Genomic DNA, 27578 nt, shown 5'->3' on the forward strand with positions numbered 1-27578 from the left:
GAGAGTGGAAGAGACGAGAACAGGAAGCAAAAACAGAAGAGAAACTATTGGAAAGATTAAGCAGAGGTGGGTTGAGCAGCCAGAAATTTTACTCAAGTAATAGTAGCACTACTTCAACATATTCTCACTCAAGTAAAAGTAGTCAACAAAGAAATTACTAAAGTAAGAGAAAAAATGTATCCAGTAAGAAGGCTACTCAAGTACTGAATAACTAATCATAGCAGCTGACGATTTAACATTTAAAAATGATGCAATCGGACTGATGAAAATATAAGGTTATGTGCAAATTCTGATATGTGCAAAAAATAGTAGTTAAATTATTAGATAAATATCGAGTATAAAATTATTATCAGAGTAAAACAGTATAGCAAGTAAATAAAATGCGGCTATTTTGTTTCACATTCCGTACCAGTAGGTGGCGGTAATGCACATTCAAGTTGTTTACCAACCGCCATTAAACATCACAACGAAGAAGAAGAGAAGTTACGGAACTGCTTTTCCGAACCCAACGTTTCTCGTCGGATCCGCATTGTTGACGCACCGTCGGCCGCAGCAGTTTACATTCGCAGCAGTAGCGACCCGGAGGCACGTTTTGTGTCTCGTTGAGCAGAAACATGTCGATTTTTACCCCGACGAACCAGATCCGTCTGACCAACGTAGCTGTGGTCCGCATGAAGAAGGGAGGGAAGCGCTTCGAGATCGCCTGCTACAAAAATAAAGTCTTGAGCTGGAGATCCGGAGCGTGAGTCGTTTTCAAACTTCAAAAACATGCGTGCTTTCACTCGCGTAAAATTCCTTACATGTGTTGAAAGCAGGAGAAAGATAAATTATATTATTTCTGTTGTTTTCGGCTGAGCTTTAATGTAATAAATAATAATTTAAAAAAACGGTTAATTTGCTGTTTTCTTCCAGGGAGAAGGACGTGGACGAGGTGCTGCAGACGCACTCTGTTTTTGTCAATGTTTCCAAAGGTCAGACGGCGAAGAAGGACGATCTGGTGAAAGCTTTCGGCACAGACGACCAGACGGAGATCTGCAAGCTGGTACAGAAACAGAAAAAACGGGACATCTTGTGTTTAAAGGCCCTGGCAACGAGGCTTTGCTGCATTGTTGTGCTTCCTGTCCGGGACAGATCTTGGCCAAAGGGGAGCTCCAGGTGTCCGACAGGGAGAGGCAGAGCCAGCTGGAGAGCATGTTCAGAGACATCGCCTCCATCGTGGCGGAGAAATGCGTGAATCCGAACACCAAGAGGCCTTACACCGTCGGCCTGATCGAGCGAGCCATGAAGGACATCCACTACTCGGTGAAGCCCAACAGGAGCACCAAGCAGCAGGTCAGCGGCCGCCAAACCAGAGATTTGAAACCAGAGAACTGAAACCTGGGCCGGACATCTGCACTGATACACACTGCAAAAACAGAACCAAAATTAAGTAAAGATTTCTTGAAATTAGTGCGTTTGTCCTTGATTTGAGCAGGTAAATCAGATTATCTGCCAATAGAATGAGTATTTTTACCCCTAAAATAAGATAATTAGATATAATGCACTTGAAATAAGACGATGGAGATGAGTTGCTCCTGTTTTAAGTGCAAAAAATATTATTCCATTGGCAAAGCATCTTATTTACCTGCTCAAATCAAGGATAAATACATTTGTTTTAAGAACATTTTAGTTATTTTTAGTTCCGTTTTTGCAGTGCAGACTCGTCAGCTGGATGGGATCAATAATTCCTATCCAATCATTTTTTTATTAATATCTTACTTACACATGGGCGGCTGTAGCAACCCCAATATTTTTCTTATGGAAACCCAAAATACACCGTAGTAATTCAGTAACGGGTTAATTTTGATTTCAAATATAAAGATTGCTCAACACAGTCATTAATTAATTTGTGTATTTTATTTTTATTTTTTTTGCCTTAGACACATCTCGCGATATCATGGAAGGGAGTTTATCGTAGGTCGGTGAAGAGGTGAACTTGCAGGATGAGGAATTTCTCGTTAAGACAGCAACTCCTGCCTGTCATATAGCAATGAAAAAGTTCTGGCGCCGCCGATGCACACAGCCAAACAGCTACAGCGATCTGGTCGCTTCAATTCTGTGTTTAGCAACGCCGGCGGAGACGTCATGACGCCGCCGTCTGGAAACATTTGAAACTTTATACGCCCACGAGTCCGACTGCAACGAGGGGTTAGCTTTGTCACGATACTAAAATTTATTTATATCGATACCCAGAAAGTATTTGATACTCTATACCATTTTAATACCATGGGGATAAAGAAAAAGGCGAATAATTAAAGGCATGAAAAATGAAATTCTCAACATAGAACATGCTTTCTCAACAGAATCACAGATGCTAGTTAAATAGGTGTGCAAGTAAATAAATAACCCAAATATAACACAGGCTGAGAAGCATCATAGCCACAGCATTAGTAACACATTTAATGTATTAAATTATGAACAGGAGCTTTAATTTCTAATGTGTCCGTCTTTGAGATGTTTTCCTCCTCCTTTTGCCTCCTGTGCTAAAATATTTAATATCGATACCATGGCAAATTATCCTTGTATCCGGATACAGCGTGTGAGTATCGATACTTTTGACAACCCTACCAGGAGTGGTGATAAAGTCAATCCAACACGGCAAACATGGCAGGTATACGGTTCCTTCGTTCAGCGGTACCATCGGGTATCAGCCGATATGCTCGGCCCTGTTATCATAGCGGATTGGATCTGAAAAACTTGGGTCGGTGCATCTCTAAACAAAACCTCCTGGTGACTCCAGGAAGGAAGTGGAAATAGGCTTTACGATGATGGTGATGCTGAGCTGTACCAAGACTGAGCCTGAGATCAGACTTTAAATTTTATACTTCATGCTCTGAGATTCCCTCCAACATTTACATCTATTATCCCAACCCTGTAACATATTTCTTTGAGTATGAATTTTTAATAAATATACCTCTGCTCCTTGTAGAGATAACACCTTAATGGTGCTGCTTTTGTACTAAATCATGATTACAGTTAACTTTTTAATTGAGCTGGACGATATAGTGGGGGAAAAAACATATCGATAAAATAGAAATCATATTGATCGATAGCGATAATTATGAACAAATTAAAGAACATATATTTTAAGTGCAACCCTGACCATTTTATGCTGTTGCTTAGCAACCTATTTTTAGATCCAGACATAAACACTGAGTTCAAACTCAACCCTTTATTCAACAAACGTTTTACCAAAGCTGCAAGTTTTTAAAAACAGAAAAAGAACGTGTGCTCTCTGAACCCTTTGAAGGGGGCGGAGCTTGGTGACGGAGCATTCCTGGGTCTGCGTTGTGATTGGTTGGGAGGAAGTAATGACTGTAATATTAACCTGCATGGCTAGAATGCAAAACTGTTATTCTATTGAACTTTTTATTGACTTGTTTTTTAACTATCAATGTATGTCGTTATTTAATTATCATCCAGCCCTGCTTTTTAAGTTCCTTGTTTTTTGCCTCGTATCTGACTCATTGCTTCATCTAAACCTGTCCTGTGTTGAACTGAGCGCATATTTAACAGAACAAACCCTGAAATAAAAGTAAAATCAAACATCAGCAGGATGTAGGCGAATTAAATTAGACTGAATCCTGTTGAAATCTGCTTCAGCACGTCTGAATGAAACCGCCCGGCGTTGGTGCAAAGGCTGGAGCCTCATCCATGCTGTGTCCGTCTGCTCCCCCGCAGGCTCTGGAGGTGATCCGGCAGCTGAAGGAGACCATGGAGATCCAGAGAGCCCACATGAGGCTGCGGCTGGTGGTGCCGGCCAAGGAGGCCAAGAGGCTGAAGGAGAAGCTCAAACCCCTCCTGCAGGTGGTGGAGAGCGAAGAGTTCGACGAAGAGCTGGAGATGGTGGGTTTCCTGCTGCAGCTCAGCCAGGAGCCACCGTTCAGGGCGTCTAAACTCGGCGTCTTCTTCCCTCCCAGGTGTGTCTGGTGGATCCCGGCTGCTACAGGGAGATCGACGAGCTGATCAACTGTGAGACCAAAGGCCGAGGCACTCTGGAGGTTCTCAGCCTGAAGGATGTGGAGGAAGGAGACGAGACGCTATAGGCGCTCGCTCGGCTGATCAGCACTTCACCGGGAGATGACGCCTTAGACTCCTGAACACTGACTCTTTAGCTAATTGGCCTTATTTCAGCACAGCAGCTGTGTTTAACAAGTAACTCTAACCTTAAGTGCTGACGACATGCTAAAGCATTTAAATGTAAAAATCAAAGGTCAGTAATTAGCTCTGACCTAAATAACTATATTTATTATTTTTCTGTCCTGGTGTGGACATCCTTGACTTGTTTTATGGTTCCCCTTTGCTTCCCTGTATCCATAGACCCACAGAGATATATTGAACCGCACCAATTAAAACCGCTCTGAACGTGAAGTCGAGTGTCTTCTGTGTGAACTGATTTTTAACGGGTATAGAATAAAGAGAACGAGCAGAAAAGCTAGAAGGTTATCGCTGTTGTTGGCCCTCCTGGTGGAAATATGTTTTTTATTTTTTAGCAGAAGTACAATCGTTCTTCCAAACATTTAGATGAATCTAATCTGCTGAACAATAACTTAACCATCCCGCTAACAAATATAACAGAAGCTATTCTGTTTCCCTGAGGTATATAAATGTGACACAGAGGCCCGTTTCTTTTAGCTCTTCAAAAGGGGAAAGACAGGAAAACATGGCTTTCAAGTATGGGATCGATTAGTTGGTATCTAAGCCAGAAAATTGCTAATTGAAATTGGCTCCAATTTATGGTCAAAGCAAAGTGGGGAATATTGATGGTGACTACAATGCATTTATTCTTTATATTTAGTGTTCAGTAAGAAAACGATTCAAAGTAAAAGAATTGAAAAGAGGTTTTTATTTGCATTTTTTAACACACAAAGCTAAACCACCCATGGGAAAAAAATCCAGACATGATGATTTTAGTAGTAAACAATCCGTTTTAAATCTAAAGTTTAAAATTAGATATGCAGAAAACAGGAGAAAAAGAGAGTCCAGTTTTAATATCTCAGCCTTCTTTGGCTTTCACTGTTAAATTAACAAAATAAACAAATAAAGTGGATTTACTAACCCTAAATGATAAGAGTGGTTTTTGGTTTTCCATCGACATATTTGCAGATTTCCTAATCAAAGTCTTTAAAGTCCAGTTTATGTTTGGAACACATTAAGCTTGTGTTTTTCTTTCTCTTTTAAAGAAACAATAAAAAATAAAATGAATAGAAATCCCAGCGTGATAACCTGGACTGCAGCGTCAGAGCAGACTCCACCTGCTGAGGACACGGAGCTCTTCCTCCTCACATCCTTTCAGACGGTGTCGCTCACGGGTGTCCAAACTTTTTGTGACATGGGCTAAAGTTAGTTCTCAAGGACAAAAAAATCGAACTTACTAGAAGCTAAAATAATTAGTTTATTGTTGTTTTCTTACATGCTTCACAAAATATGAATGTGCAATATTCTAATGAAACAAAGTGGTCTGACGTAATTATTTTAGATCCATTAACAGCTTTTGGACATCTACCGTATTAAAACGCGGTCGTTCAGTTTGCAGATTCTTTTGGGCTCGATTGTAAAATAATTTAAAATGTGTTTATTCTCAGCAATAAGAGCAGGATCTGGGAAAATGTTTGCTGTAATTAACCAGTTTTAATAAAGTAATTAAAAGCAGATCTGGATGCACCAAAGTCTGCTATTTTAGCAACAAGTTAGTGGATGCGGTCCTGTTTACTGTGAAATTAAAGATTATTTAAAAGACGATGTCTTTATGTTGTACCTAAACCTTTACTGAAAGAAGATTTTAACATGTCTGTAATAATTTTGCCCTGATTAAAAATAAAGTCTCCATCTGTGCTGGGGGGCCAAATCCCTCTTAAATTGCAGTTGGGGGGCCTGGGGCCCACACTTTGGACACCCGCGGTGAAGTTAGTTGGAACAGCAGCTAAGCTCTGCAGAAGTCCATCTCTGTCCTGGGATGGGCCGACCCGGTATGCATGGTGGGAGACAGGACTGGAAAACGTCTCTGTTGGACAGCGTCTCTGAAACTGCTGCAGACCTGCAGGGCTCCTGCAACATCAGCATCCTGTGGGTGGACATAGGAGCGTGATCGCAGATCCTTCCTCCCAGCAGCTGTACGCTACGACAGACATTGTAAACATCCCTACTATTATTTGCACAATTCTAAGCTAGTCATCTGTTATATTGGCACTAAAAAAGACCCCCGTTTGTATGATTTCCTAGAACCCGAGTCTGCTATATTTCATAACTCTACAGTTTTGTTCTTGCTGTAAATCTGACCTTAATGTACGACGATCTCTTTGTTTTTGTTTCTATTGCTTTTTCAGGTTTATATGCATGCTTCCCTTTTCCTGTCACGTTTCTGCTTATTACTTTTTTTCTCAACTGAGGGACAATAAAGGACATTTCTGTTTAATTCTGTTGTATTACTAATTCCTTCAGTAGCCTGCAGGTAAATATGTAAATTTATCTATAAATGCAGAACCTATTTGGTCAAAGGGTAATTCTCTTTTTCTCTTTTTGTGCAAAACTATGCAAACGTATCATAGAGAAGCACTTTTGAGCTTCTGTATGAATTTGACTCAGTACAAAGAGGGACAGCCAAACATTACCGTTTGAGATAAAATACGGTAAATATGTGAAACAAATTTTTTTCTTTGTCGCCATTTTGTGTTGAGGAAAAAATGAAATTCTGAGCGGCCAGATCAGACGTATTATCAGATAATCGCTCTTTAGTCTGTTTTTCGGCCTTCCTCATCATCGCCTCTGGTTCAGTGCGGTCAGCTTGTGCAGCTTTGTTACAGCAGTGTTTTGAGCATATTAGAAAGTAACATCAGAACATACAGTTTGTTAAAGTGGAATAAATCACAGCAAAAAAAAACAAACAGCCCTATTAATACAGCCCATGTTGCTCTGCTCATTAAAGGCACTTCTAACATTGATTTCTAAGACCTGCATCCACACATTTAACTAAACCGATCATCTATGTGCAGTCGTCTGACTTCTCATTGGCTCTGCAGTCCATGTGCACACAGTCTGTTAAACATTACCCTCAGATGGGCTCAGATCTGCGTTTGTACTGGCTGTTAGTGAACGCAGTCCTGTTGATGGTGCTCAGCGGGTCGCCGGCCTCCGCCTCTGAGCTCCTGCTCCTGGCAGGCTGCTCCCCGGCGGTCGGGCACCTGGTGGTTAAGAACACCCCTCCGACCAGCATCAGGGCAAAGGAGATCCATCCGAGGTAGAGAGCGGGCCCCCAGTCTCTCCTCAGGGGCACGGTGCTGTGCAGCGGCTGGCTGGTGTGGTGGCACGTCCAGGCCGTGGGAACCAGCAGCAGGATCCCCGCCACGACGAAGAAACTCCCGGAGAACACCTTGATCTGGCCCCGCGCCGGGAACCACACCAGGCCCACCCCTCCGGTCACTGCCGCCAAACCTCCCGCCCCGATGGCTGCCGAGACGAGGGCCCTCCACGTGCGGAAACTTCCGGAGAGAGACATGAGGGAGCGGTAGAAGGAGCAGTGCAGGCTGCCGTCGTGGGCCAGATCCCAGTGGTCCCATTCCAGCCACACCCCGTCCCAGTAGGCAGGCAGGCTGGCTGTGGTGTTGTTCAGGGTGCCGCTCACCGTCCACACGGCCAGGCAGCGTGTCAGGATGGCAGCCAGCCATCCTGTGGCGGCGACACCGAGGGCGGCGAGCTCCAGCTGCCTCTTCATGACTCCGGCCTGCCTCGTCCTCCTCCTCCTCCTCCTCCTCTCTGCTGCCGGGCTGCCAAACCGGAGACAGCTGGCAGGAGAGCGCGGTGGGACGGGGCCGGGACGGGACGGGGCGGGGTGTTATTCTAACGCTCACATGTGAAGCACAAACACTGTTTGGTTTGTGTGTCTGTTCTGCATGTCTGTTCAGAGAGGAGGGAACCAGTTCTTTGGCATTCTCCAAAAAGAAGGCACAGAGCTGGCTGCAGCTGGGCGGAGGAGGGAAATCCCTCTGTTTTCCCTGCCATGGTTTCAAAACAATCCATTTATCCCCCGCTCTGTGTGTGTGGAGGGGCGAAGACAAAGCTTGCTCTGTCCTCGCTGACGTTTCAGCCACCGGGCCTTGTTTCTGGGAGGAAACCTGTTTGATTCGGCCGGGATGCGTGTTCAGCTGCGGGTTTGGCAGCTCTGAGCAGCGACGGTGGACTCTTTGTCAGTCACAAGTTCAGACTTGTGATGGTATCCGAGTCATTCCCGCTGCAGAGTGGATCATTCATCTGTTAGTCCCTTGGCTCTGCAAACAGACGCCAAGACAATAAACCAAACCAGGCACAAACGTTTTTTATTTCTGTCACCAGAACAATACAATTAGCGATAAAACTACCGTTTAAAAGAGGGAAAACAGAAACATGTACAATGTGAGACTTGTCCAAACATGAAGGGAACGACTTCCAGCAGTGAGCGATAACGTCCGATCTGATTAAACTGGTTAAGCGATGAGTTTGCTGTCTGCAGCATGAAAAGGAGAACCAGAGGTTTTCCCAGGTCATATTTCTACCGTCAGACATGGTTGGCAGTGTCATCCTGTTGCTCTGATCTTAGTCAACAGGGGATAGGAGGAGACCATCCTGGATGGAAGAAAGAAGCAATGCAGGAAAAATCTAGATCAGATTCGTCAAACTCAAATACGCAGTGGGTCATTAGCAAAGTCTGGTCGTCCATCCATCACAGAGGACGCTCACACATTCACACCTAAGGGCAATTTGGAGAGACCAATCAACCTAGCAGTCACGCTTTTGACTGGAGTACCCGGAGAGAACCCAGGCATGCACAGAGAAAACATGCAAACCTCCATGCAGAAAGACCCCAGGCCGCGAATAGAAAGCAGGACCTTCTGTCTGCTACCAAGGAAACCAAGGAAAGAGACAGAAAGGGTCCTGATTGATGCCCTTACACGTTTTTTTTTTAAGTATATTACACTTCAGAAATAAAAGATAACTTATTGAATGTGCATGCACCAAGTGTTTAATATACATCTAGTGAACTTAAGGACCCACAATCTGATGTTACACAGTCTGTGAGTCCTGGCGGGTTTGCTGTGGCACCACCAGGGTTCGAAATTAACACTCGCCAGACGCCAAATGCGAGTAAATTTCCCGTTTGGCGAGTAAATTTCAGAAGGCTATAGCTGCCACATGGCGAGTAAACTCAATTCCATTCAATTTTATTTATATAGCGCCAATTCATGAAACATGTCATCTCGAGGCACTTTACAAAGTCAGATTAAATCATATTATACAGATTGGGTCAGATTATACAGATTGGTCAAAAATGTCCTATATAAGGAAACCAGTTGATAGCATCAAAGTCCCGACAAGCAGCATTCACTCCTGGGGAAGCGTAGAGCCACAGGGAGAGTCGTCTGCATTGTACATGGCTTTGCAGCAATCCCTCATACTGAGCAAGCATGAAGCGACAGTGGAAAGAAAAACCACCCATTAGCGGGGAGGAAAAACCTCCAGCAGAACCGGGCTCAGTATGTAACAAATAAATTGTGTTTTTCAGTCATCATTTGGGTGGATGCTTCTTTATGTTTCAGCTCGTATGACAACAAACACACACATACACAAACACACACACACGTGACGTGAGCACGAAGATTTGGATATATGTTTTTATAAACGCACCCTGACTTGTATTTCTCACCAGCTTTGCCCCTGACTTGTTTGGAGAGCTCCTTGGTCTTGATGGTGTGACATCACGGTTACTTAGTGGTGCTGCGGCCAATGGGGCCTTTCAGAAAAGGCGTGTTTATACTGACAGGTCACGTGACACATAGACTGCACACATGATTGGACTTTATTTCACTAATTATCAGACTTTTTGAAGGTAATAGTTTGCACGAGAATCTAATAGCTTCATAGCAAAGGGGATGGATACATGTGTGCTTACCAATTTTCAGTTTTGTATTTTTTTTCTATATATTTTTCTCATTTTACTTCACCAACTTAGACTATTTTGTGCAGATCCATCGCATAAAATAAGATTTAAAGCATTTAAGTTACAGGTTGGAATGTAACAAAATAGGTCCAAAGCCAAGGTAGGAGAATATTTTTGCAAGGCACTGTACATTAATGACAAATTTAAATGTATTGGATGAGCATCATAAGCATGACTAAAGCAGTGTTATGCTAAATTATTCCAAACAGTATAACCAGCTGGTTTAGAAATCTAACAGTTAAATCCACATCTCAGATAAATACTCTGGTTAAGACCGCAGGCAAAATCATTGCCACACAAGCCCTTAGGTCTGCTCAGGAACTTTATTCTCAGGAAATCATTAGGCAAGAAGACGACATGATGTCTGACTCCACACGCGTTTTAAATCCTGAATACGTTCTATTGAAATCAGGGAGACGGTTCTGCTGCGCAAACTCAACCGATATGAATATTGATTTGTCCCTCATTCCATCAACCTCGTTGACGATTTAAGATTTGAGTAGCTTGTAGAAGTCTGTGTTTCAGTACAATGGATGGAGAGACGGACGAATTATTATGCTGGGGGAAAGTTTTATGAGTTTTGTCCTTTTTTTTGTTCTGGAGACTATGTCGTGTTTGTTGAAGCGGTAGTTTCACAAATTAAGACTGAGCTTAATCTCTTTAAGATTATCCCAGACAATCTAAGACAATATATTCCTTAGTGTAATTTGCTATTTCTTCTCAGTTATTAACTATTCTGCAAATGTTGGAAGTCAGGCTTGTCTTCAGTGAGACAGACGGGGGGAAAATGGCGCCGCCGTTGAGTTTCCTAACAGAAAAAGCAAAGATGGGCATCTGTAAAGTAGGCCGGTACAAAGTTTCTAAGAATGTCTGAATCCAGTACAGAAATTTGTTTTAATAATCTATTATTAAAACAAATCTTAATCTATTTGTCTGACCAAAAAAAAAAATTTTAACAATAAGGAGTAAATATTAGAAAAAACGACCGTGTTAATGTTGACAGCTCAGAAGATAATCTGACTGTTGATCGTAAAACTAATGCAGCATAAAAACTTCTTAAAGTAGCAGTAGCTCTAAATGGTTCATTAGTTTTTGCTTAGTTAGTTGTTGATGGCAGACATTTGCTCTTGGACAGACGTTCCCTTCTACGTATGAACAGTTAGCGCGATTAGCTAGCAGTTAGCCTAATTTAAGTGTTAGGATCGGGTGTACGGAAAAACAGGTTCTTCTGAGGTTCTTCTGAGGAACAAAACAAAACCTCGCCATGTTTATATGCCCAAGCATGTCAGTGTAAACAGATCAGCGTGCATGAACAAGCTTTCCCACATGTATTCCTGTGAAATGTCTTCACTAGATCAGTTATCTCAGTTTTTCTCCTAAGGGGAGAGGTTTAGGAGCAATAATTCAGATTGAGGTGATCTCAAGAAGACAGGCAATTGAGATCTGTATTTTAACTCTTTAGTGCTCCAACCGGCTTTTTAGGAGCAATAAGCAAGACATGAATGAAATAAAAAAGATGCAATGATGAGATCTTATCTATGACTATCATTTCTCCTACAAGTCTCAAAAAGTCATTCTCACAATATCTCAATTTTGCTCCTAAGGGGGGGTTTAGGAGCAATAATTCAGATTAAGGTGATCTCAAAATGATACACAATTCAGATTGAAGAAATCTCATAAAGATATTCAATTGAGATCTCCGGACTGTCTTGAGAGATCAAGAAAAGACTATCCTGAGCAAAAAAGTTTTCCTCTGGGATGTTTCCTCACATTGCGAGTAATTTTAATGCAGCACCCTCGGCAACGACATAACTCGTTCTAATCTAATCTAATTATCTACCTAATGAGCACCCTAGAGAGAAAAAACAACTGCAAAAAGTTGGAAAGATACAAGTCTTTTAATTATCTTTGACACAGTCGGTATAGAAATTTAGGCAAATGGGCAGCAGTAGCAGCTAGCTAGTGCTTAAACAGGAAGTCACGGTTTAATTTGAACTGTTTATATGTTTTCTTTCGTTATGAACAAGCCACTGTTAACATTTAATTAGGGTCTATAGGATCCAATGGAAAATAAAATGTTCTTTGCAGCTGCTTTAGTTCTATGAAGATTTATAAACGTTTCTGCTGTAATAAGCACACATCTGGACTGCTAGCCCTCTGAGCACTGCCAGTAGGCAATCCGGGTGGAATGTTCATTTTAGATGTTTGTTTAGATGCTGTTTAAATGTTAAATGAATTTCTGGGTAAAACCAGCTGTGTAAACCTGCTCATTTATGTATTCATTTGTCTTATACGCCACTTCTCATTACTATGGAAAACTTTGGTGTTTTGGAACCACAATGCTGCCTGGAGGCGACAAACCCAAATCTGGAAATGTGGGGTCAAATTTTATAATTGAAATATTATTGTTGTGAAATATTTTTGTCCCCAAGAGATAAAAAGTCATGCCATAGAGCAGGGCTGTCAAACCCATTTCTACATGGGGCCACTTTGGCATCATGAAGTCATTAAAAGGGCCGGTTGCACCTGCATAGATGATACTTTTGATTTCATAATTTCATTTCAGTTCACGTAAAAGTATAAGAACATGCACAGTAACATAAAAGTAGCACCATTAGTCCCAGTTTATACAATTTATTTGCAAAAAAAGGTTGATATAGGAGTGTGTTACACTTTAAACTCATGATTCTGCATCACTTTTTCTGTTTTTGGACATTTCTAGGTTGTTTTAATGTGTTGTGGGAAAACTGACATCTAGTGGCAGGATGCTGTTACTACACAGTGGGAAAAAAAATCAAGATCCACTACTGGAGGCAAAGTTTTAGCCACATTATACACTTTAAAAGGATAGATGCCTCTACTTTATGACATGATATGCCTTTTTTTGGCTCTTGAGGGCCGGATAAATTGCCTTGACGGGCCTTGAGTTTGACACATGCACTGCAAAAATAGACTAAAAATAAGATTTTTTTTCCTGAAATTAAAGTATTTTTCCTTGATCTGAGCAGATAAATAGGACTATTTGCCAATGGAATAAGATCTTCGCACTTAAAATAGGAACAATTCATCTCCATCACCTTATTTCAAGTGCAGTATATCTAATTATCTTATTTTAGGGGTAAAAATACTCATACCATTGGCAAAAAATCTTATTTACCTGCTCAAATCAAGGGCAAATACATTAATTTCAAGAAAATTTTACTTATTTTTAGTTCTCTTTTTGCAGTGTGTGCCATAGAGGGTTAAGTTAGAGCTGTAATCAAGCAGCAAGCACCATATAATACTTGAGTGAGAAGTGGGTGAAGGTAAACTTTTTTTCGGGGGGTGACTGTTGCTCCATGTGTGGAGCAGTTGTCTTGTAATTGGGAGATATTGTGGTTTCACCTTCCTGGGCAAAGCTGAGTTACCTACCCATCTGTATATTGGTGTTTGAATGTGTGAGTTTGTGAGGGTGATTGGGTGAACCTGGTCCTACTGTAAAGCGCACCGTGTGGTCAGTATAGCTAGAAAAGCACCATATTTACCACTAAAGGTTCTAGTTTTGGTCACTTATTGTCTATGGTCCTTTCTTTATACGTAGTTCTTGATGGCATAGCTGCTCCGTGTGGGAGTCTTGGCCAACACGTATCCACTGGAGGAGAATCTGGGTCTCTCCGGCGGACAGGTCATACAAAGAATGGCCCCTCCGCAGAAGAGCAGCCCAGACGTCACAAATCCAATGTAAATGGCGGCTCCCATCTCCCTCTTTAGAACCTCGGGGACTCGGGGGTTGTGAAAATCCGTGATGATCGTGTTGGCGGTCCAAGCAACAGCCACTATGGCGGTGAGGGCCGACAGGCAGAAGATGGCGCCGGAGCTGAGCACCACCCGAGCTTTGACCCGGGGGTGGCCCAGGCAGTTGGTGCAGCGGGCTCCCAGGATGAAGACGAGAAAGCCCAGGCATCCCAGCACCATGCTGATGCAAATGAGCCCACGGGCTGCCTGGAGGTCCGGGGACAGGTCCAGCAGGGCGTCGTAGAGCTTGCACTGCATCTGACCGGTGTACTCGCTGACGCAGGTCATCCACAGGCCCTCCCAGAACACCTGCATCACCACCAGGTGGGTGCCGATAAAGGCCGTGACCTTCCACATGGGCAGGCCGCAGATCAGCATGGTACCAGCGACGCCCATCATGGACAGGCTGATGCCCAGCTCCTGCAGAGCCATGGGGGACTGGAAGCTCGGAGCCTGGCAAACACAGAGCAAAGAAGCTTTACCGTCTTCATCCAGAAACGCCATCAGCTCTTATTTATCAGATTTAAACATTTCATGCTTTCAGGGATCTGTTAGGATTGAGTTTTACAGTGTTATCTTTGATTTAAGTTTAGAAAAATCTAATTTCTTTATACAGATGACACACAGAAAAATTTTATGCAATCCGCTGTTGAAAAGCTAGGGACTCTGAAATGCTGAAGCCATAAATGGACTCTGTACCACATTTGTATATTACGCAGGTTTAGTAATACTCTCCTGGATACCGTGAAATAACACACTGTCTATTTCCCCTGCATTGTCTACATTGTTATACATCGCTTACATTTCAATTGTTTACATAAATCACCTGCTGCATCTTTATCCTGAAAATTAGTGCAATTTACTGTGATTTTTCAAGCTGTATGCAAACCAAATTTCGTTCTGTACGCACTTTGTGCATACGAAATGACAAATAAAGCTGTCTATGTCTATGTCTTCAAGTTTACACAAAAGTGAAAATGAGGCTAAAATATCAAACCTGAAAGTCAAGTCAAGTTTATTTGAAGCACATTTCAGCAGCAAGGCGGTTCAAAGTGCTTTATTTCATGAAAACAAAAAAAAACATCATAAAAACATCAAAATGGTCCCCGGTTGTTAGACCAGTAACAAACATTAAATTATATCAGGTAAAAACATCAATACACATCAAATATTAGTTGGTTGGTCAGTGTTCCTGTTATTATGGGTCAAAAACAGCTCTAAACAGGCAGGTTTTCAGTCTTGATTTAGAGGAACTCAGTGTTTTGGCTGTTTTCTGGAAGTTTGTTCCAGATTTGAGGCAGCATAGAAGCTAAATGCTGCTTCTCCATGTCTGGTTCTGGTTCTGGGTAAACATCAAAACATGAAAGCTAAAGCTGATTCTTCCTCCTGACCTCAATAAAAACTGAAAAACAATTTACAACATGCTTCCATATGGCCACTAGGTGGCAGCATCAGACACCAGATGGTGGTGGATGATGATGCAAAGTAATTTTATTTTCTTCTCTAAAGCTGCAGGTCTTAGATTATGCATCCTGTTATTTAAAACTTACAGCAATAATGTGTTTCAACAATGTCTAGACTTATTAAATAAATTTGCTGCGTTATATATTTTGGTGGGCTCTTCCTGCAGCGGTTTATACATGTTCACTGATTTAACTGCTTCATTGTTGACATCTGCATCACCTTCCAGTCAAAACCACTGTTGTCACGTGTACAACTTCCTTTTGCCACGACAGTCACACATTCTTATCCCGTAACATTTTAGAGGCATAGAGAGAAAACAAACACATCTCTGTTGATTTTCCAGGGTCTGGGATCAACTCTCCTACCAGATTCCCTCAGAGGTTCTCACAGGCGTTCTGTAGGAGAAGACATTTTTAGCTAACATTTCAAATAAAGTCCCAGCAGCATTTAGAAAACTTTATATCATTGTTTGAGTTTTTGTTTTGTGGGACAGAAAAGCCCCCTCCTCTCTTTTCAGTTTTGTTTAAAGCTTTGTTAAATTGCTGCTTTCTGATTAAAGGGAGTGTAAGTGCCATAGCTGCATACAGAAAATCATTTTGATCAGTTATTTCTTAATGCAGCATTTTCCACTGTTAAATAAATGTTAGATTTTTCTAAAAAAAATTAATTAGATGACTCTTAATAATAATAGATCAATTAATTTCATGGCTTTTTACACGTGTTCACCAGGCTTGCTACCAACTGCCGACTAAAGACAAGTAATAATATTTTAGTAAACCTAAAAAGTTTAGATCAACGTTTCCGTATGGCCTTCCAGACAGAGAATTTTTTTGTCCCCCATTTATAAATATTATCATGCTTTCTTGTGTTCTACTGTATTGTCTGTAATTCCTGTTTCATCTATCTAGTTTGACTTCTTCTTTCTCATCTGCAGTGTCGTCATGCTGGTGAGGGTGTGAACTAAACATGTCGATTCTAATCAAAAACGGATCTTTAGAAAAGTCTGGTTTTGATTTTCTGAGCCTAAGGTCCTGTTTAAGATAGGTTGTATTTTATTTAGTTTGAATGTCACGGTTTTTGTTCTAAAACTGTTCCATGGCGTGTGCAGCAACGTTTTGAGGAAACCATGCCTCACTAAACATTTACCAGTCAACAGGATTGTGATTCCCTGAGTCACCGCTTTTGTTCTCGGGATTTTGATCTGATAAGTACCTGACAAACCGGTTCCTGCCGCGTCAGACGCAGATAACACCCGGTGCAGTTGTTATTTAAAGGCAAGCAAAAACATATGATCGCATGGAAATAGTACAAAGTCATTTAATGAAAGAGAATAATATAAAAAAAAAGACATAGATCCCTTAATTAAAACATATGTTTATACAGTTTAAACCAGGTTTTTTTCCCCAGACAAATTAAAATATCGAATTTCTGTAACTTCAGCCAAACTTAAATCATGTCTGTTAATTAATACAGTCTGAGCCAGAAAGGGTTTTTATCTAAATGTGATTGTCGTGGGAGGACAAAGTGCAGATTTCCTTCATTTTTCCTTCGCTTCATGCTTCTCCTACGTCTTCCTGCCAACAACAGACACAACCGTCCTCTCAGATATATGTCTTGGACGGTGTGGACGACCGGTAGGACTCTGCTTTGCTCCTTCCTCCAGCTCGGTTCAAAGGGTACTTCACAGAGGGGGCGTGTTCCTCCTTTGGGGGGCAACCGGCGCACAGAAGCCCCCCACCCAGGATCAGCAAAGCTGCGGCCCCCCAGCCGATGTAAAGAGACGCCCCGAGCTCTCTCCGCTGTGCATCTATTAGCAGAGGGTTATAGAAATCCTGTATGATGATGCTGGCGGTCCAGGAGACCGGAACGAGGCAGAGGACCCCGCTGATGATCAGGATGGCCCCCGCCGCCACCGAGGCCTTAGCCTTGGCCTCCTCCTCAGCGATGAAGTTGGTGCACTTCCCCGCAACAAAAGCAATGAGGATTCCTGTAATGCCGACTACGATGGAGACCACCATCAGAGCTCGGGCCCCCTGAAGGTCACTGCTCAAAGCCAGCATGGAGTCGTAGACCTTGCACTGCATCTGGCCCGTGCTCTGCACCACGCAGTTCATCCAGAGGCCCTCCCAGATGACCTGCGAAGTCACTATGTTGTTGCCGACGAAGGCCGTGACCCGCCACGTGGGAGTGGCGCAGACGACGAGCACCAAAATCCAGCCGAGAAGCGCCATGGCGCAGCCGGCCATCTGCATCCCCGTGGAAGGCATCGCCGTGCGGCTCAGGGCGTCTCCGACTGAGTACCGGGAACGGACCGGATGAGGTGTGCAGCAGAAGAAAGGCAGGTGTGAGAGCCAAGCTAGTGAGGGGAAACATTAGAAGGCCTGGCCAAAGATTCCTCCCCTGCAGGTGCTTTTTTTTCTGTGTGTGTGTGTGTTTGTTTGTAAAGACAATGGAGGTTGGGGTTTCGATAACTTTTCCAAGTATGGAGGAGGAAGAATGGAGCACAAGGTGTTCCTGGAACGGTGCAGAGAAATGTTTCAACCCACAAACGCTGACGGTTTGTCGTGTGCAGCAAAAAGGAGAGTTTGACAGAGAGCACAAAGGGAATCTTTCTAAGTAATTTCCCCCTGGGATCATTAATGCATGGCTGAGTCTGAGTATCACCACAACAAAGCCTAAAAAAAATCCGGAAAGAGATTTAAAACGTAGTTATTCATCTTAGTTCACTAACAGCTAGAGGCAGCACAAGTATATGTTTTAAGAAATATTCTTGGTTTTATCCTAGTAAAAGTTATTTATTATATAATAAAAGAACAAAACATGAGTTGTTGATAATTTGCTGTTTTTTTTGTTATTTAATTTCTCTTTAATTTATGCTTAGTTAAAAGCAATATGATTTTTATCTGTTTATTTGCTTTATATTTATTTCTTTATTTGAAGTTTATAGGTTAACTTTTAGAATGTTTTTTCTTGTAATGCCAGAACAGACATTTCTAGTGACTATTGCGAAAGTTGTTATTTTACAATAATGTGTAAAAAGGAATTTCTTTGCTCATTATAGATTCTTTTCATCTTTTGAGAGGTCCTTATCTCCCTTTCTTATCATAATCAAACTTCTTGGTTGAATGAAGATAATTTTACATCCAAATCTGGTAGGAATACGAAATAATGTGTGTTTAACTATTTGTGACAGTAACAAATCAGAAGCCACGGATAATTCACCATGAACAGATTTGATGTTCCACAAAATGTGCCTAATTTCTTCTTATTTAGGCCCACGTAAAGCAGATGTTTAGAGACACCAGCATACATAGTATGATAAGAAACAATGTAACAGTGGCTTAAAGAAAACCTTACCTTTGCTATTTTGTATTATTTTGTAGTATTTTTTGTAGTATTTTTTGTCTTTGCTCCTCAAAAGGCTTTGTATATTATTTAGAATATTTCAGTTTTGCTTTGTTTTAGCGTTTTAAACACAGTTTACATGTTTCATTTTGAGTTTTTAAATCAAAAGATTCCTCGTCTCGTACGTCTTATGTGCAGGTTTTGTAAATCCTTTTGACTTCTCTTCAAGTTTACTCATTAAAGCCCCTAGAAGTTGAAAAATTGCAGTTTCAGTAACGTTTACTGAAGGTCTTGGTTTGCTTGTCCCTTTCAGGGGTCGCCACTTTCTGCACAGCCTCCATCTAACCACATCTTCTGCATCTTCTTCTCTCACACCAACTAGTTTCATGTCCCCTTTAACTCCATCCATAAATCTCCTCTCTTATTTTCCTCTTGGCCTCCTGCCTGGCATGTCCAGCCTCAGCATCTTTCCACCAATGTCCTCACTGTCCTCTGCACATCTGTCTCAGTCTGGCCTCTCTGGCTTTATGTCCAAAACATCTAACATGAGCCGACGTACTTATTCCTGATCCTATCCATCCTCGTCTCTCCCAAAGAGAACCTTCATCTCTGCTACCTCTCCTCGTCTCTTCCTCTAATGGTAAGTGGTCTGTATCTGTCTGACGACCCCAAAGCGCTTACACTGCACCCAGTCATTCACCCATTCACTACATTGATGAGCTACATTGTGGCCCCTGGGGCAGACTGGGCCCTCTGACCACCACAGTACGGCTGAAGTGTCTTGTTCAAGGATTCAGACGGTCAGAGCAAGGGATCGAACCAGCAACCTGGTCTCACCATCGTCTTCTACACCTGTCCTTTCATTCTCGCTGAGACTCTTTTATCACAGAACACCTGAGACTGTTCTCCACCCGTCCTAACCCGCTTGGACACCTTTCATTACCTCTTGTCCACGCTCAACGTTGCCCGTTGACCTTCTTCGTCTCTGCACCGTCACGACTTCACTTCTGTCCCTCTCATTCACATACATGGATTCAGCCTCGCCACGGCTAGGCCTCGTCCCTCTCCTTTCCGGGGGAAGCCTCCATCTTTCTAGATGCTCCTCCGCCCGTTCCCTGCTCTCACCGCACATCACGATGTCGTCTGCAAACATCGGAGTCCGTGGAGGTTCCTGTCCAACCTCGTCTGTCATTGTGTCCGTCACCAGAGAAAACAAGAAGGGGCTCAGAGCCGACACTTGACGCACTCCCACTTCCACCTACAGCACGCCTCACCACCGTCCTACAGCTTTCATATTTGTCCTGCACCTCTCTAATATACCTGCTACTCCAGACATCCTCATACAACTCCGCCGCTTCTCGCTTGGCACCCTGTCATCTGCTAAAGGCCCATTTATACCCTACGTTTGGCCTACACGTCCGTATTTCTGTCCGTACGTTCTATCCGTTGACTCCTTCATACCTCCGTCCGTTGAGGTGCGCAATAACCAATATTTCCTCTAGGTGGCAGTGCTGGGCGGCAATGATTCGTCACTGATCAAACATGGCGACGGTCCAAGACGTGATATTGTTGTATTTGCTCCATAAGTAAACTTTTTGTCTGTCCCTGTGCCCCGGACACGACACATCATATGTGTGGGTAGTTGTGGACAAGCTCCGCAAGTCGTTCCTCGAATCCCGCCATTGTTTAAAGCCCAGAATTACAACCTTCTTCGTGATTTTGTCGACATTTTGTACTACAAACTCAATAGCGCCCCCACCGTTTCCGGTAGAATTGCTCCGTATTGATCCGTTTCGCCCGTAATCGTAAGCTCCCAATTTTCGTGCCAAAATACGGACGAAATCGACGGTTAGAACGTATGAAACACTCCACACGTATCCGTATCCGTCTTTTACGTGAGGTATGAATGGGCCTTTACTCTGACTCTTTGACTCTTGACCCTCTCTGCACCTCTCTATCAACATCCTTAAAGCCAATACTACATCTACGGTATGCTGGTGAAGATTCTCAGCCATCCAGGTCATGGTCATTCCAAAAAAAAAAAGTAAAAAACAAAGCAACTGGACTTGTTTTCCGTAGTTGAAGACGTTTCGCTTCCTCTCCAGGAAGCTTTCTCAATTCAAAAAGTCTGGAGTAATGTGGAGTAACAAGCTTTATACCATTGCCAAACAAAGGCCTTGTAATGGCTTAGATAACATGCAAATTCATTACGTTCTACAGTAATTCGTTATAACTACAGTACTCTTTCATGGCATGAAACCATGCTGCATGTTCCTCGGTCTAGCTTCCACTACTCTTTCCTTTAACTTCATTGTAAAACTCATCACCTGCATTCCACTGCGGTTGCCACAACGTTCCGCACCCCCCCCCCCCCCCCCCCATGAGGAAGCTGCTCTACTGTCAACATTTAAGAGTTTTAGGTGAGTTTATGTGTCTGGAGCTGGTTTTGGGGGAGAGTCGCTCTCTCGTGACTGAAATCAGCAACAGGAATGTAAAACCAGATAAAATGAGAAAAGAACGGAGCAGGGTGTGTTCATCCGAGTCACGCGCCTCCGTGACGATGTCCTGACATCATGGATCAGAACGTAACAGGAGTAATTTCCTCAAGGTTGCGATGACTAATTGTAAACAGTTCTTTCAGTAAATAGGAAGTGATAAGCACGGGTACATTTGCTGTTGAAACAAAACAAAATAAAACAATGATCTTCTTCGGGAGCTTTGGGTTAGGCAGTGACCCAGATGGCAGTAAAACCAGGTGTGTTAAAGCGAGCTATGAAACTTTTCTTTACGGTTTAATATCCTGAGCGTCTGGGAAGTCAACAGAAGTCAATATTCAGAGGGTTTTGTGTTGAGAAGGGAGAGTTTTGTTGCTGCAACAAAAGTAACTTGTTTGCTGAAACAACACACGGGTAAATAATGATTATTCATGATGTGGGTGACCGGGCGGGTTACGTCCATTCAGTTAACATGCTGAGCGTCTTCTTTTGGGGACTGAGAGATTTTTACAGCAAATATAGTGAAGAGGTTTCCATTATATTAAGAAAGTTAATGTTGTTGGTGTTTGTCAGCTCCTGGTCAGCTCACTCGTCACCAGTTTGCTCCCATTTCTCCCCCTCCTTCTAATTTGTAGTCATGAATAAATAAATCGTTCTTAAACTGCTGGACATCTGTGTATTTTTACCTGATCGCTACGTATTTTGATGAATTATGGAAATAAATAATCATAAAACTTTTGTTTTTACAAACTTCTACTTGTTCTACTACCCAAACCACTGCGCCACTGAGGAACACCCCATTTATGGGAGATTTTTATACAAGGAGTCCTGTTTCCTTTTGCTTATGGTTCTGATTCAACTTTGGGGCTCTTTATCAAACCGAGTTAAGATTATTTATAAGAGTCAGAATGTGATTTTCCAACAGCAGCCAATGAGCAGGTTACAGACTCATCGGTCCAGGCTGACATTTATTCACTGTGAAATCTACTGGCACCATTCAGCGCCCTAAAATAGCTCACAAAGAGTATCATCAAGTTTCTAAATCCAACGTCTGAAGAAACCTGACACAAAACAAAGGCTCTGAATGTGGCCGAGGACTGTAGAACTGGTTTACCTGGTCTGAGCACAGCCTGACGAGTTTGAACAGTTGCATGTTTCTAAATACTTTCACTGCACAGCATTTCCTCCTTTTAAAACTCTTCCTTTCAGTAAATGCGTCTCTCAGCTTCTATCTGTGAATACATTTTATGTTTCAAACATGCATAAGTATTCAGGAGCTCCAGACTGGTGCTGCTAACGTCATTTTCTCAGAGTTTAGCATTACGACAATCAAAGAAACGCTTTCAAAACGTGAAAACTAATACCCAGTTGTTCTCAGCGGTCCGCTTAAACGGACTGCATGTGAAACCAGAAGAAAACCCGATAAACAAAATGCTCTTTGACGACAGTTATAATATATACATGTTTTATTAGAATTTTATGCTTTTGCAAAAAACAGTATATAATATTGAAACAAAGCAATGGCTATCATGTGTAAAATAATAAAAAAAAATATTAAAAGAAAATTCACAATGCATGCTTTGTGCACAATCAGAACTCTTAAAGCTGATAAAGCATACACTTCACAATTGGCTCATATAAATAACCGGCCTCTTTCTTCCAGCGCTAATATAGTCCAGTATATATAAATACTGCAACACTTTAGTGCCGAGACCATAACGCATTCATAACCTTCTTGTTTAACGTCTTTAATGCCTTTTCTCCAGATCCTTTAGAGAATCCGACCTCTCCAGCTGACAATCACTCTTTGCTGCTTCCAGAAAGTCGGGCTGAAGGTAGCTTCTTTGAAAGTGTCAATAATTTACAGTCCTTCCTCAGCAGGACGCCGCGGTCAGACGTAGGCCCGGCTGGTGGCCGATTTGGCCACGGACCTGGGTCCGCTGTAGGCGCTGTAGGCTCCGTTGTAGTCTCTGCTGTAGCCTCCGTTGTAGTCTCTGTTGTACTTGACTGGATACTCGGGGCTCTCGTTCTTGGGAGGACAGGAGCTGCACAGGAGGGCTCCCCCCAGGAGGAGAAGCGCCGCCGTGCCCCAGCCGATGTAGAGCGCGGCGCCCAGCTCTCTCCTCTGAGCGCTGGTCAGCAGCGGGTTGTAGAAATCCCTGATGATGGTGTTGGCGGACCAGCACACGGGGATCAGGACAAGCACCCCGGCGCAGATGAAGACCACCCCGGATGCAATGGCCACTCTGACTTTGGCGCGCGGCTCCTCCACAAAGTTGGTGCACTTCCCTCCGGCGACACCCAGGATGATTCCCAAAGCGGCGATGACGATGGAGACGACCACCAGGGCCCTGGCGGCCTGGAGGTCCTGAGGCAGCGCCAGCAGGGAGTCGTAGATCTTGCACTGCATCTGTCCGGTGCTCTGCATCACGCAGTTCATCCACAGGCCTTCCCAGATGATCTGCGCCGTCACAATGTTGGCTCCGATGAAGGCCGTCACCTTCCACATGGGCAGGGCGCACACGATGATGGTCCCGATGAAGCCGATGATGGCGAGGATGAAGCCGAGCATCTGCCGTCCCATTGACACCATGATGACGTTTGATTTGGAGCCGAAGCAAGCGGAGAAGACGAACGAGCAGATAAGTGGAGAGCAGAATGAGCACGGCTCCGGGTTCCAGTCAGTTTTAAAGATGTCTGACGTGAAGGTGGAGCCAGAGGAACCTCACCTCGGATAAGAAACCAGTTGTTGGAGGGATTTACAAGTCTGGCCAGATTCTTGACATTACTGATGCGGGGATGAGGCGTAGTTTCGACGAGACTGACCTGAGCCTGAAAGGACCGAAGACGCTGATTGGTCTGTTGACGTCGCATCTGGTGACCAGTTTCAGGTTTAAAAAAAAACACACACACACTAGATTTTAGGTGAGAGTTTCACCGGATGTGAAAAGGATTCTCTATTTCTATTTAGGGAGCATTTACCTCGTTTTACAGTTCACTTTCTGTCTGCTTGGACAGAAAGTGTTCAGTCAACATGTAGGCCCTCAACTAAAATACTTGTTTTTATTTATTCATTTATTCATTTATTTTATAATTTAAGCAAAAGCAGTTTCTTTCTGATGGGAAAAGCCATAAACAACTCCCAACAGACTATATATAAGTGGTTGTATTTAAAAAAATACTTTCTCTGGTTTTATTGGCGTCTTTACAATGATTTCATGTTTAAAATGACTTAATACCTGAACAGCAACGAATGGAAGGACCTTCATGGTCTTTTTTTCTTATGGTCCGATGTCAACGTCAGAAATTATACCCAATAAAAATGACTTGTTTAAACAACAAGAGTAAATCAAGTTTAAATCTGTATTGCTTTTGTTTGCAAATTTTCGTATTATTAGAATAATTTGAATTTGAAAGAAGAAAACATGTTTCATAAATATGGTAAATGGACTGAATTTATATGGTGCGTTTATGGTCATACTGACACCAATATACAGATTTATAGGCAACCTTTTGATTGCAAAATTACTACTGAGTACAACTATAAATACATTTTAATTAATGCCTCTATTGGTCCCATATATAAACTCACACATTGCATTAACTTAATAAAATGTGATTCATTTTATATATATATATATATATAATTATCGTTATAACTTTAACATAAAATGACTCCACAAACAGATAAGAATTAAAAAGATTCAATAATTTTATTGAAGCAGTTTTGTGTTTCATAAAACAATCAAAGTCAGCTCAGAAAGTCTCTGTTCAGAAAAATAAATACATGGACATTTATTTCCTTGTGAAAAGTGACGCATGTTATCGGTTGCATAAGGGAGACAGAACAACGCTCCACCTATGTCAACGATTTCTTCTGTGGAACAATAAACCAACAACAATAAAAAAGGAGAAATCAGTTTAAAATCAGAGTTAATAAAATAAGTAGTTTCACATCACAGGATGCTGGATTACATTTGATGTTCTAAAAACACAACATGCACTCCGACACAGTTTCATCGCACAGTTTCAAGCCAAGTTCACGGAGCCATGTTGGAAACGGAAGTCTCTGCGTCTCGTCTGTCCCTGCAGATTTAAAGATACTGGCGGGCAGAGTATGTGGTCGGCGCTGCGTACGGCTTGGGCGGTGCGTAGGTCCCGGAGTAAGTCCCGGTGTACGCCTGGCTGGGTGGGGGAGCGTAGACGGGACGGTACGCCGCCGTGTTCGCCGGCCCGTACGGGTACATGGGCGCTCCGTAGCCGGGAGCTACGGGTCTGCTGGGAGGACACGACGTGGTCAGGATGATCCCTCCAATCAGAAGAAGCGCTGCTGCAGACCAACCGATGTAGATAGAAGCCCCGATTTCCCTCTTCTGGGTCTCTATGGTCAAGGGGCTCTGGAAGTCCGAGACGCTGATGGCTGCAGACCAGCAGACGGGGATCAGCACCAGGACGGCGGACAGGATGATGAGGCAGCCGCCGATGATGACCACGTTGGCGTTGTTGGCGTCTTTCTTCAGGCAGCTGGTGCACTTGGTGCCGATGAATGTGATCATGAAGCCGACGAAGCCCACGACCAGGCAGATGATGACCAGCGCCCGGGCGGCCTGCAGGTCCTGCGACAGCCTCATCACCGAGTCGTTGAGCTTGCACTGCATCTGGCCCGTGCTCTGCATCACGCAGTTCATCCACAGTCCGTCCCAGACGATCTGACCCGTCACGATGTTGGCGCCGATGTACGAGGTGACTCTCCACATGGGGACGCCGCAGCAGACCGCGGCCAGGACCAGGCCCGCGAAGCTCAGGACCTGACCTGCGATTTCCTTGCCAACCCTCCCCATGGCCAAGAGGTTTCGTCGGCGGCAGGAGCGAGCGGATTCTCTGCGCTGCTGGTATGGATCCCTCTCGGAGTGAAACGACTCTCTCTCTCTTTGGGTGTTTGTCACAGACTGTGAGGGAGGAGGTCCTGTCCTGTTGTCAGGTGAGTTCCTCTGGACAAACAAGATTCCTTCTCTGGCAGGCGGAGGAGTGGCAGCCGCTTTAAACAAAGCCTTTCCTGCTGCTGCTGCTGCTGCTGCTGCTGAATGGTGCACTTTGATGTGCAGATTATTTAACCCTGGCTTTACTGATGGCCGGCTAAACCATTCGTCAGGACTGGAAGGCCTGCAGCACAGCTTCAAGATGGGAAATCAAGAAATCACATCAAATTATTCCGCTTCTGTAAGAGACGCGGTGAGAACAGAACGGCACCAAAGACTCACAACACTAATAGATTAAACAGGCATAAAATCATTATTATTACTGCTTTGTAACAAAATTTAAAACAGAAAATCATTTTCTTTGCATTTAACACAGTGGAACATGTGAAAATGTGTTTTTAGCTAAACTACTGGGGCTATAATCATTGGCACCCTTAAAGCTGCTGATTCTTTACTTTTTAATGTAATCAGATTACAGCATAAACACACAGTGTCAGAAAAAGACAAATAACCTTTTTATTCTGACTCTCTGACACGAGAACAGACCAAGAGTTTCCCATTTTAGCTCACTGACGGTTTCCTAAAATTGTTTCTATCTGCTTAATGCCAGAATAACGAGAAAAGGCTTTCCTTAGTATAATTGTCTTTTAAATGATCAAACCGTGTGAGTGTCCTTGTACAGGCCTCTCCACATGGGTCGTTTGAATTCTGGCCCGTTCCTCAGGACAGAACTGGTGGAAATGAGTCCCGTTTGTAGACTGCCTCGCTCAAACAAACACCGTTTCACCTCAGCCACCGCTTTCTTTCCAGGACTGGAATGCACACTCACTTTGCTATCCATGAAAGAATTTACAAAGAAAATCTGGCGTCACTGTCCATTCAGACGACACATTTCTGCTCGAGTTTTCACTTTAACTCCACTCTGTTGAATGTTTTTTCTTCACGATGCCGTCTGTTTGGTTAATTGCAACAGTTTTTCAACAGTTGTGCAGCAAAGGTTGGCATTGCGTTGCCAGGCCTGCCAGATTCCCCCTTTTTTCCTCCAAACATAATGATGCTCATTAAATGGTTGATTTTTAGTTCCATCAGACTACAGTAAACTATTAGATTGTTATGCATTGTTTTAAGATGAGCAGACGTTGGCCTATTTTTCAAAGCTTTTCCTCAAAATGGGAAATTGTGCCTTTTTAAGTGGGACAGATGTGTGTTATTCTAAGTAAATATACACAAAATTTAAATATTTATATTCTTCTCCAAGCTTGCCCGTATCCACATTCAGAGCAATAATTCAAGTTTAAAACATCCACAAACGTGACAAACAAAATTGGACAAAGACGAAGCTCATGTTTTCACCATGACTTTCAAAAAGTTGAAAAAAAAAACCTTCAAATTTACCAGTTAGAGAGCAGCAAAAGGTCTTTATAACAAGCGTTAGGCCTTATCTGCATACTGACCAATTGTTTGGGGGCATTCAAAACAAATATCTGTCAGGATCTGGGTGCGTTTCCTCCT

At 42.9% G+C, this 27578-nt stretch overlaps 6 protein-coding genes across 6 annotated transcripts in view; 1 reads left to right on the plus strand and 5 right to left on the minus strand.

Annotated features, from left to right (window-relative positions):
- The first annotated feature begins 492 nt into the window (after window positions 1-492).
- On the plus strand, window positions 493-4410 carry sbds (SBDS ribosome maturation factor). Its single transcript, XM_012872467.3, has 5 exons — window positions 493-742; window positions 913-1042; window positions 1132-1332; window positions 3721-3885; window positions 3960-4410. The coding sequence occupies exons 1-5, from the start codon at window positions 615-617 to the stop codon at window positions 4083-4085; spliced, it is 750 nt and encodes a 249-aa protein (XP_012727921.2). The 5' UTR covers window positions 493-614; the 3' UTR covers window positions 4086-4410.
- Window positions 4411-5421: 1011 nt separating this feature from the next.
- On the minus strand, window positions 5422-8285 carry LOC105933102 (claudin-4). Its single transcript, XM_012872486.3, has 2 exons — window positions 7089-8285; window positions 5422-6103 (listed from the first exon to the last, which is right to left on the minus strand). Exon 1 carries the CDS (start codon window positions 7748-7750, stop codon window positions 7091-7093), a length of 660 nt encoding a protein of 219 aa, XP_012727940.2. The 5' UTR covers window positions 7751-8285; the 3' UTR covers window positions 5422-6103; window positions 7089-7090.
- Window positions 8286-13166: 4881 nt separating this feature from the next.
- LOC105933103 (claudin-4) overlaps window positions 13167-27578 on the minus strand; it is a 31432-nt gene continuing 17020 nt past the window's right edge. Inside the window, exon 2 of the mRNA XM_012872487.3 lies at window positions 13167-14236. Within this exon, the coding sequence (XP_012727941.2) occupies window positions 13580-14215 (636 nt within the window). The 5' untranslated portion in view covers window positions 14216-14236 and the 3' untranslated portion in view covers window positions 13167-13579. The remainder of the gene's footprint in view (window positions 14237-27578) is intronic.
- LOC105933100 (claudin-4) lies at window positions 16606-17862 on the minus strand. Its single transcript, XM_012872485.3, has one exon. The coding sequence runs from the start codon at window positions 17512-17514 to the stop codon at window positions 16849-16851; it is 666 nt and encodes a 221-aa protein (XP_012727939.2). The 5' UTR covers window positions 17515-17862; the 3' UTR covers window positions 16606-16848.
- LOC105933111 (claudin-4) lies at window positions 22539-23773 on the minus strand. The gene has a single exon (XM_012872497.3). It carries the CDS (start codon window positions 23678-23680, stop codon window positions 22979-22981), a length of 702 nt encoding a protein of 233 aa, XP_012727951.3. The 5' UTR covers window positions 23681-23773; the 3' UTR covers window positions 22539-22978.
- Window positions 24776-26085, minus strand: cldnf (claudin f). Its single transcript, XM_012872424.3, has one exon. It carries the CDS (start codon window positions 25926-25928, stop codon window positions 25182-25184), a length of 747 nt encoding a protein of 248 aa, XP_012727878.2. The 5' UTR covers window positions 25929-26085; the 3' UTR covers window positions 24776-25181.

This window comes from Fundulus heteroclitus, chromosome 18 (assembly GCF_011125445.2).
Source record: "Fundulus heteroclitus isolate FHET01 chromosome 18, MU-UCD_Fhet_4.1, whole genome shotgun sequence".
NCBI lineage: Eukaryota > Metazoa > Chordata > Actinopteri > Cyprinodontiformes > Fundulidae > Fundulus > Fundulus heteroclitus.

Bases quoted from the DNA above. Each gene is read 5' to 3' on its own strand.
- LOC105933100 (XM_012872485.3), bottom strand. From the start codon at position 17,514: ATGCCTTCCACGGGGATGCAGATGGCCGGCTGCGCCATGGCGCTTCTC.
- cldnf (XM_012872424.3), bottom strand. From the start codon at position 25,928: ATGGGGAGGGTTGGCAAGGAAATCGCAGGTCAGGTCCTGAGCTTCGCG.
- sbds (XM_012872467.3), top strand. From the start codon at position 615: ATGTCGATTTTTACCCCGACGAACCAGATCCGTCTGACCAACGTAGCT. The intron at 1,043-1,131 runs GTACAGAAACAG...TGTCCGGGACAG, and splicing joins AGACGGAGATCTGCAAGCTG to ATCTTGGCCAAAGGGGAGCT. The intron at 3,886-3,959 runs GTGGGTTTCCTG...CTTCCCTCCCAG, and splicing joins TCGACGAAGAGCTGGAGATG to GTGTGTCTGGTGGATCCCGG.
- LOC105933102 (XM_012872486.3), bottom strand. From the start codon at position 7,750: ATGAAGAGGCAGCTGGAGCTCGCCGCCCTCGGTGTCGCCGCCACAGGA.
- LOC105933111 (XM_012872497.3), bottom strand. From the start codon at position 23,680: ATGGTGTCAATGGGACGGCAGATGCTCGGCTTCATCCTCGCCATCATC.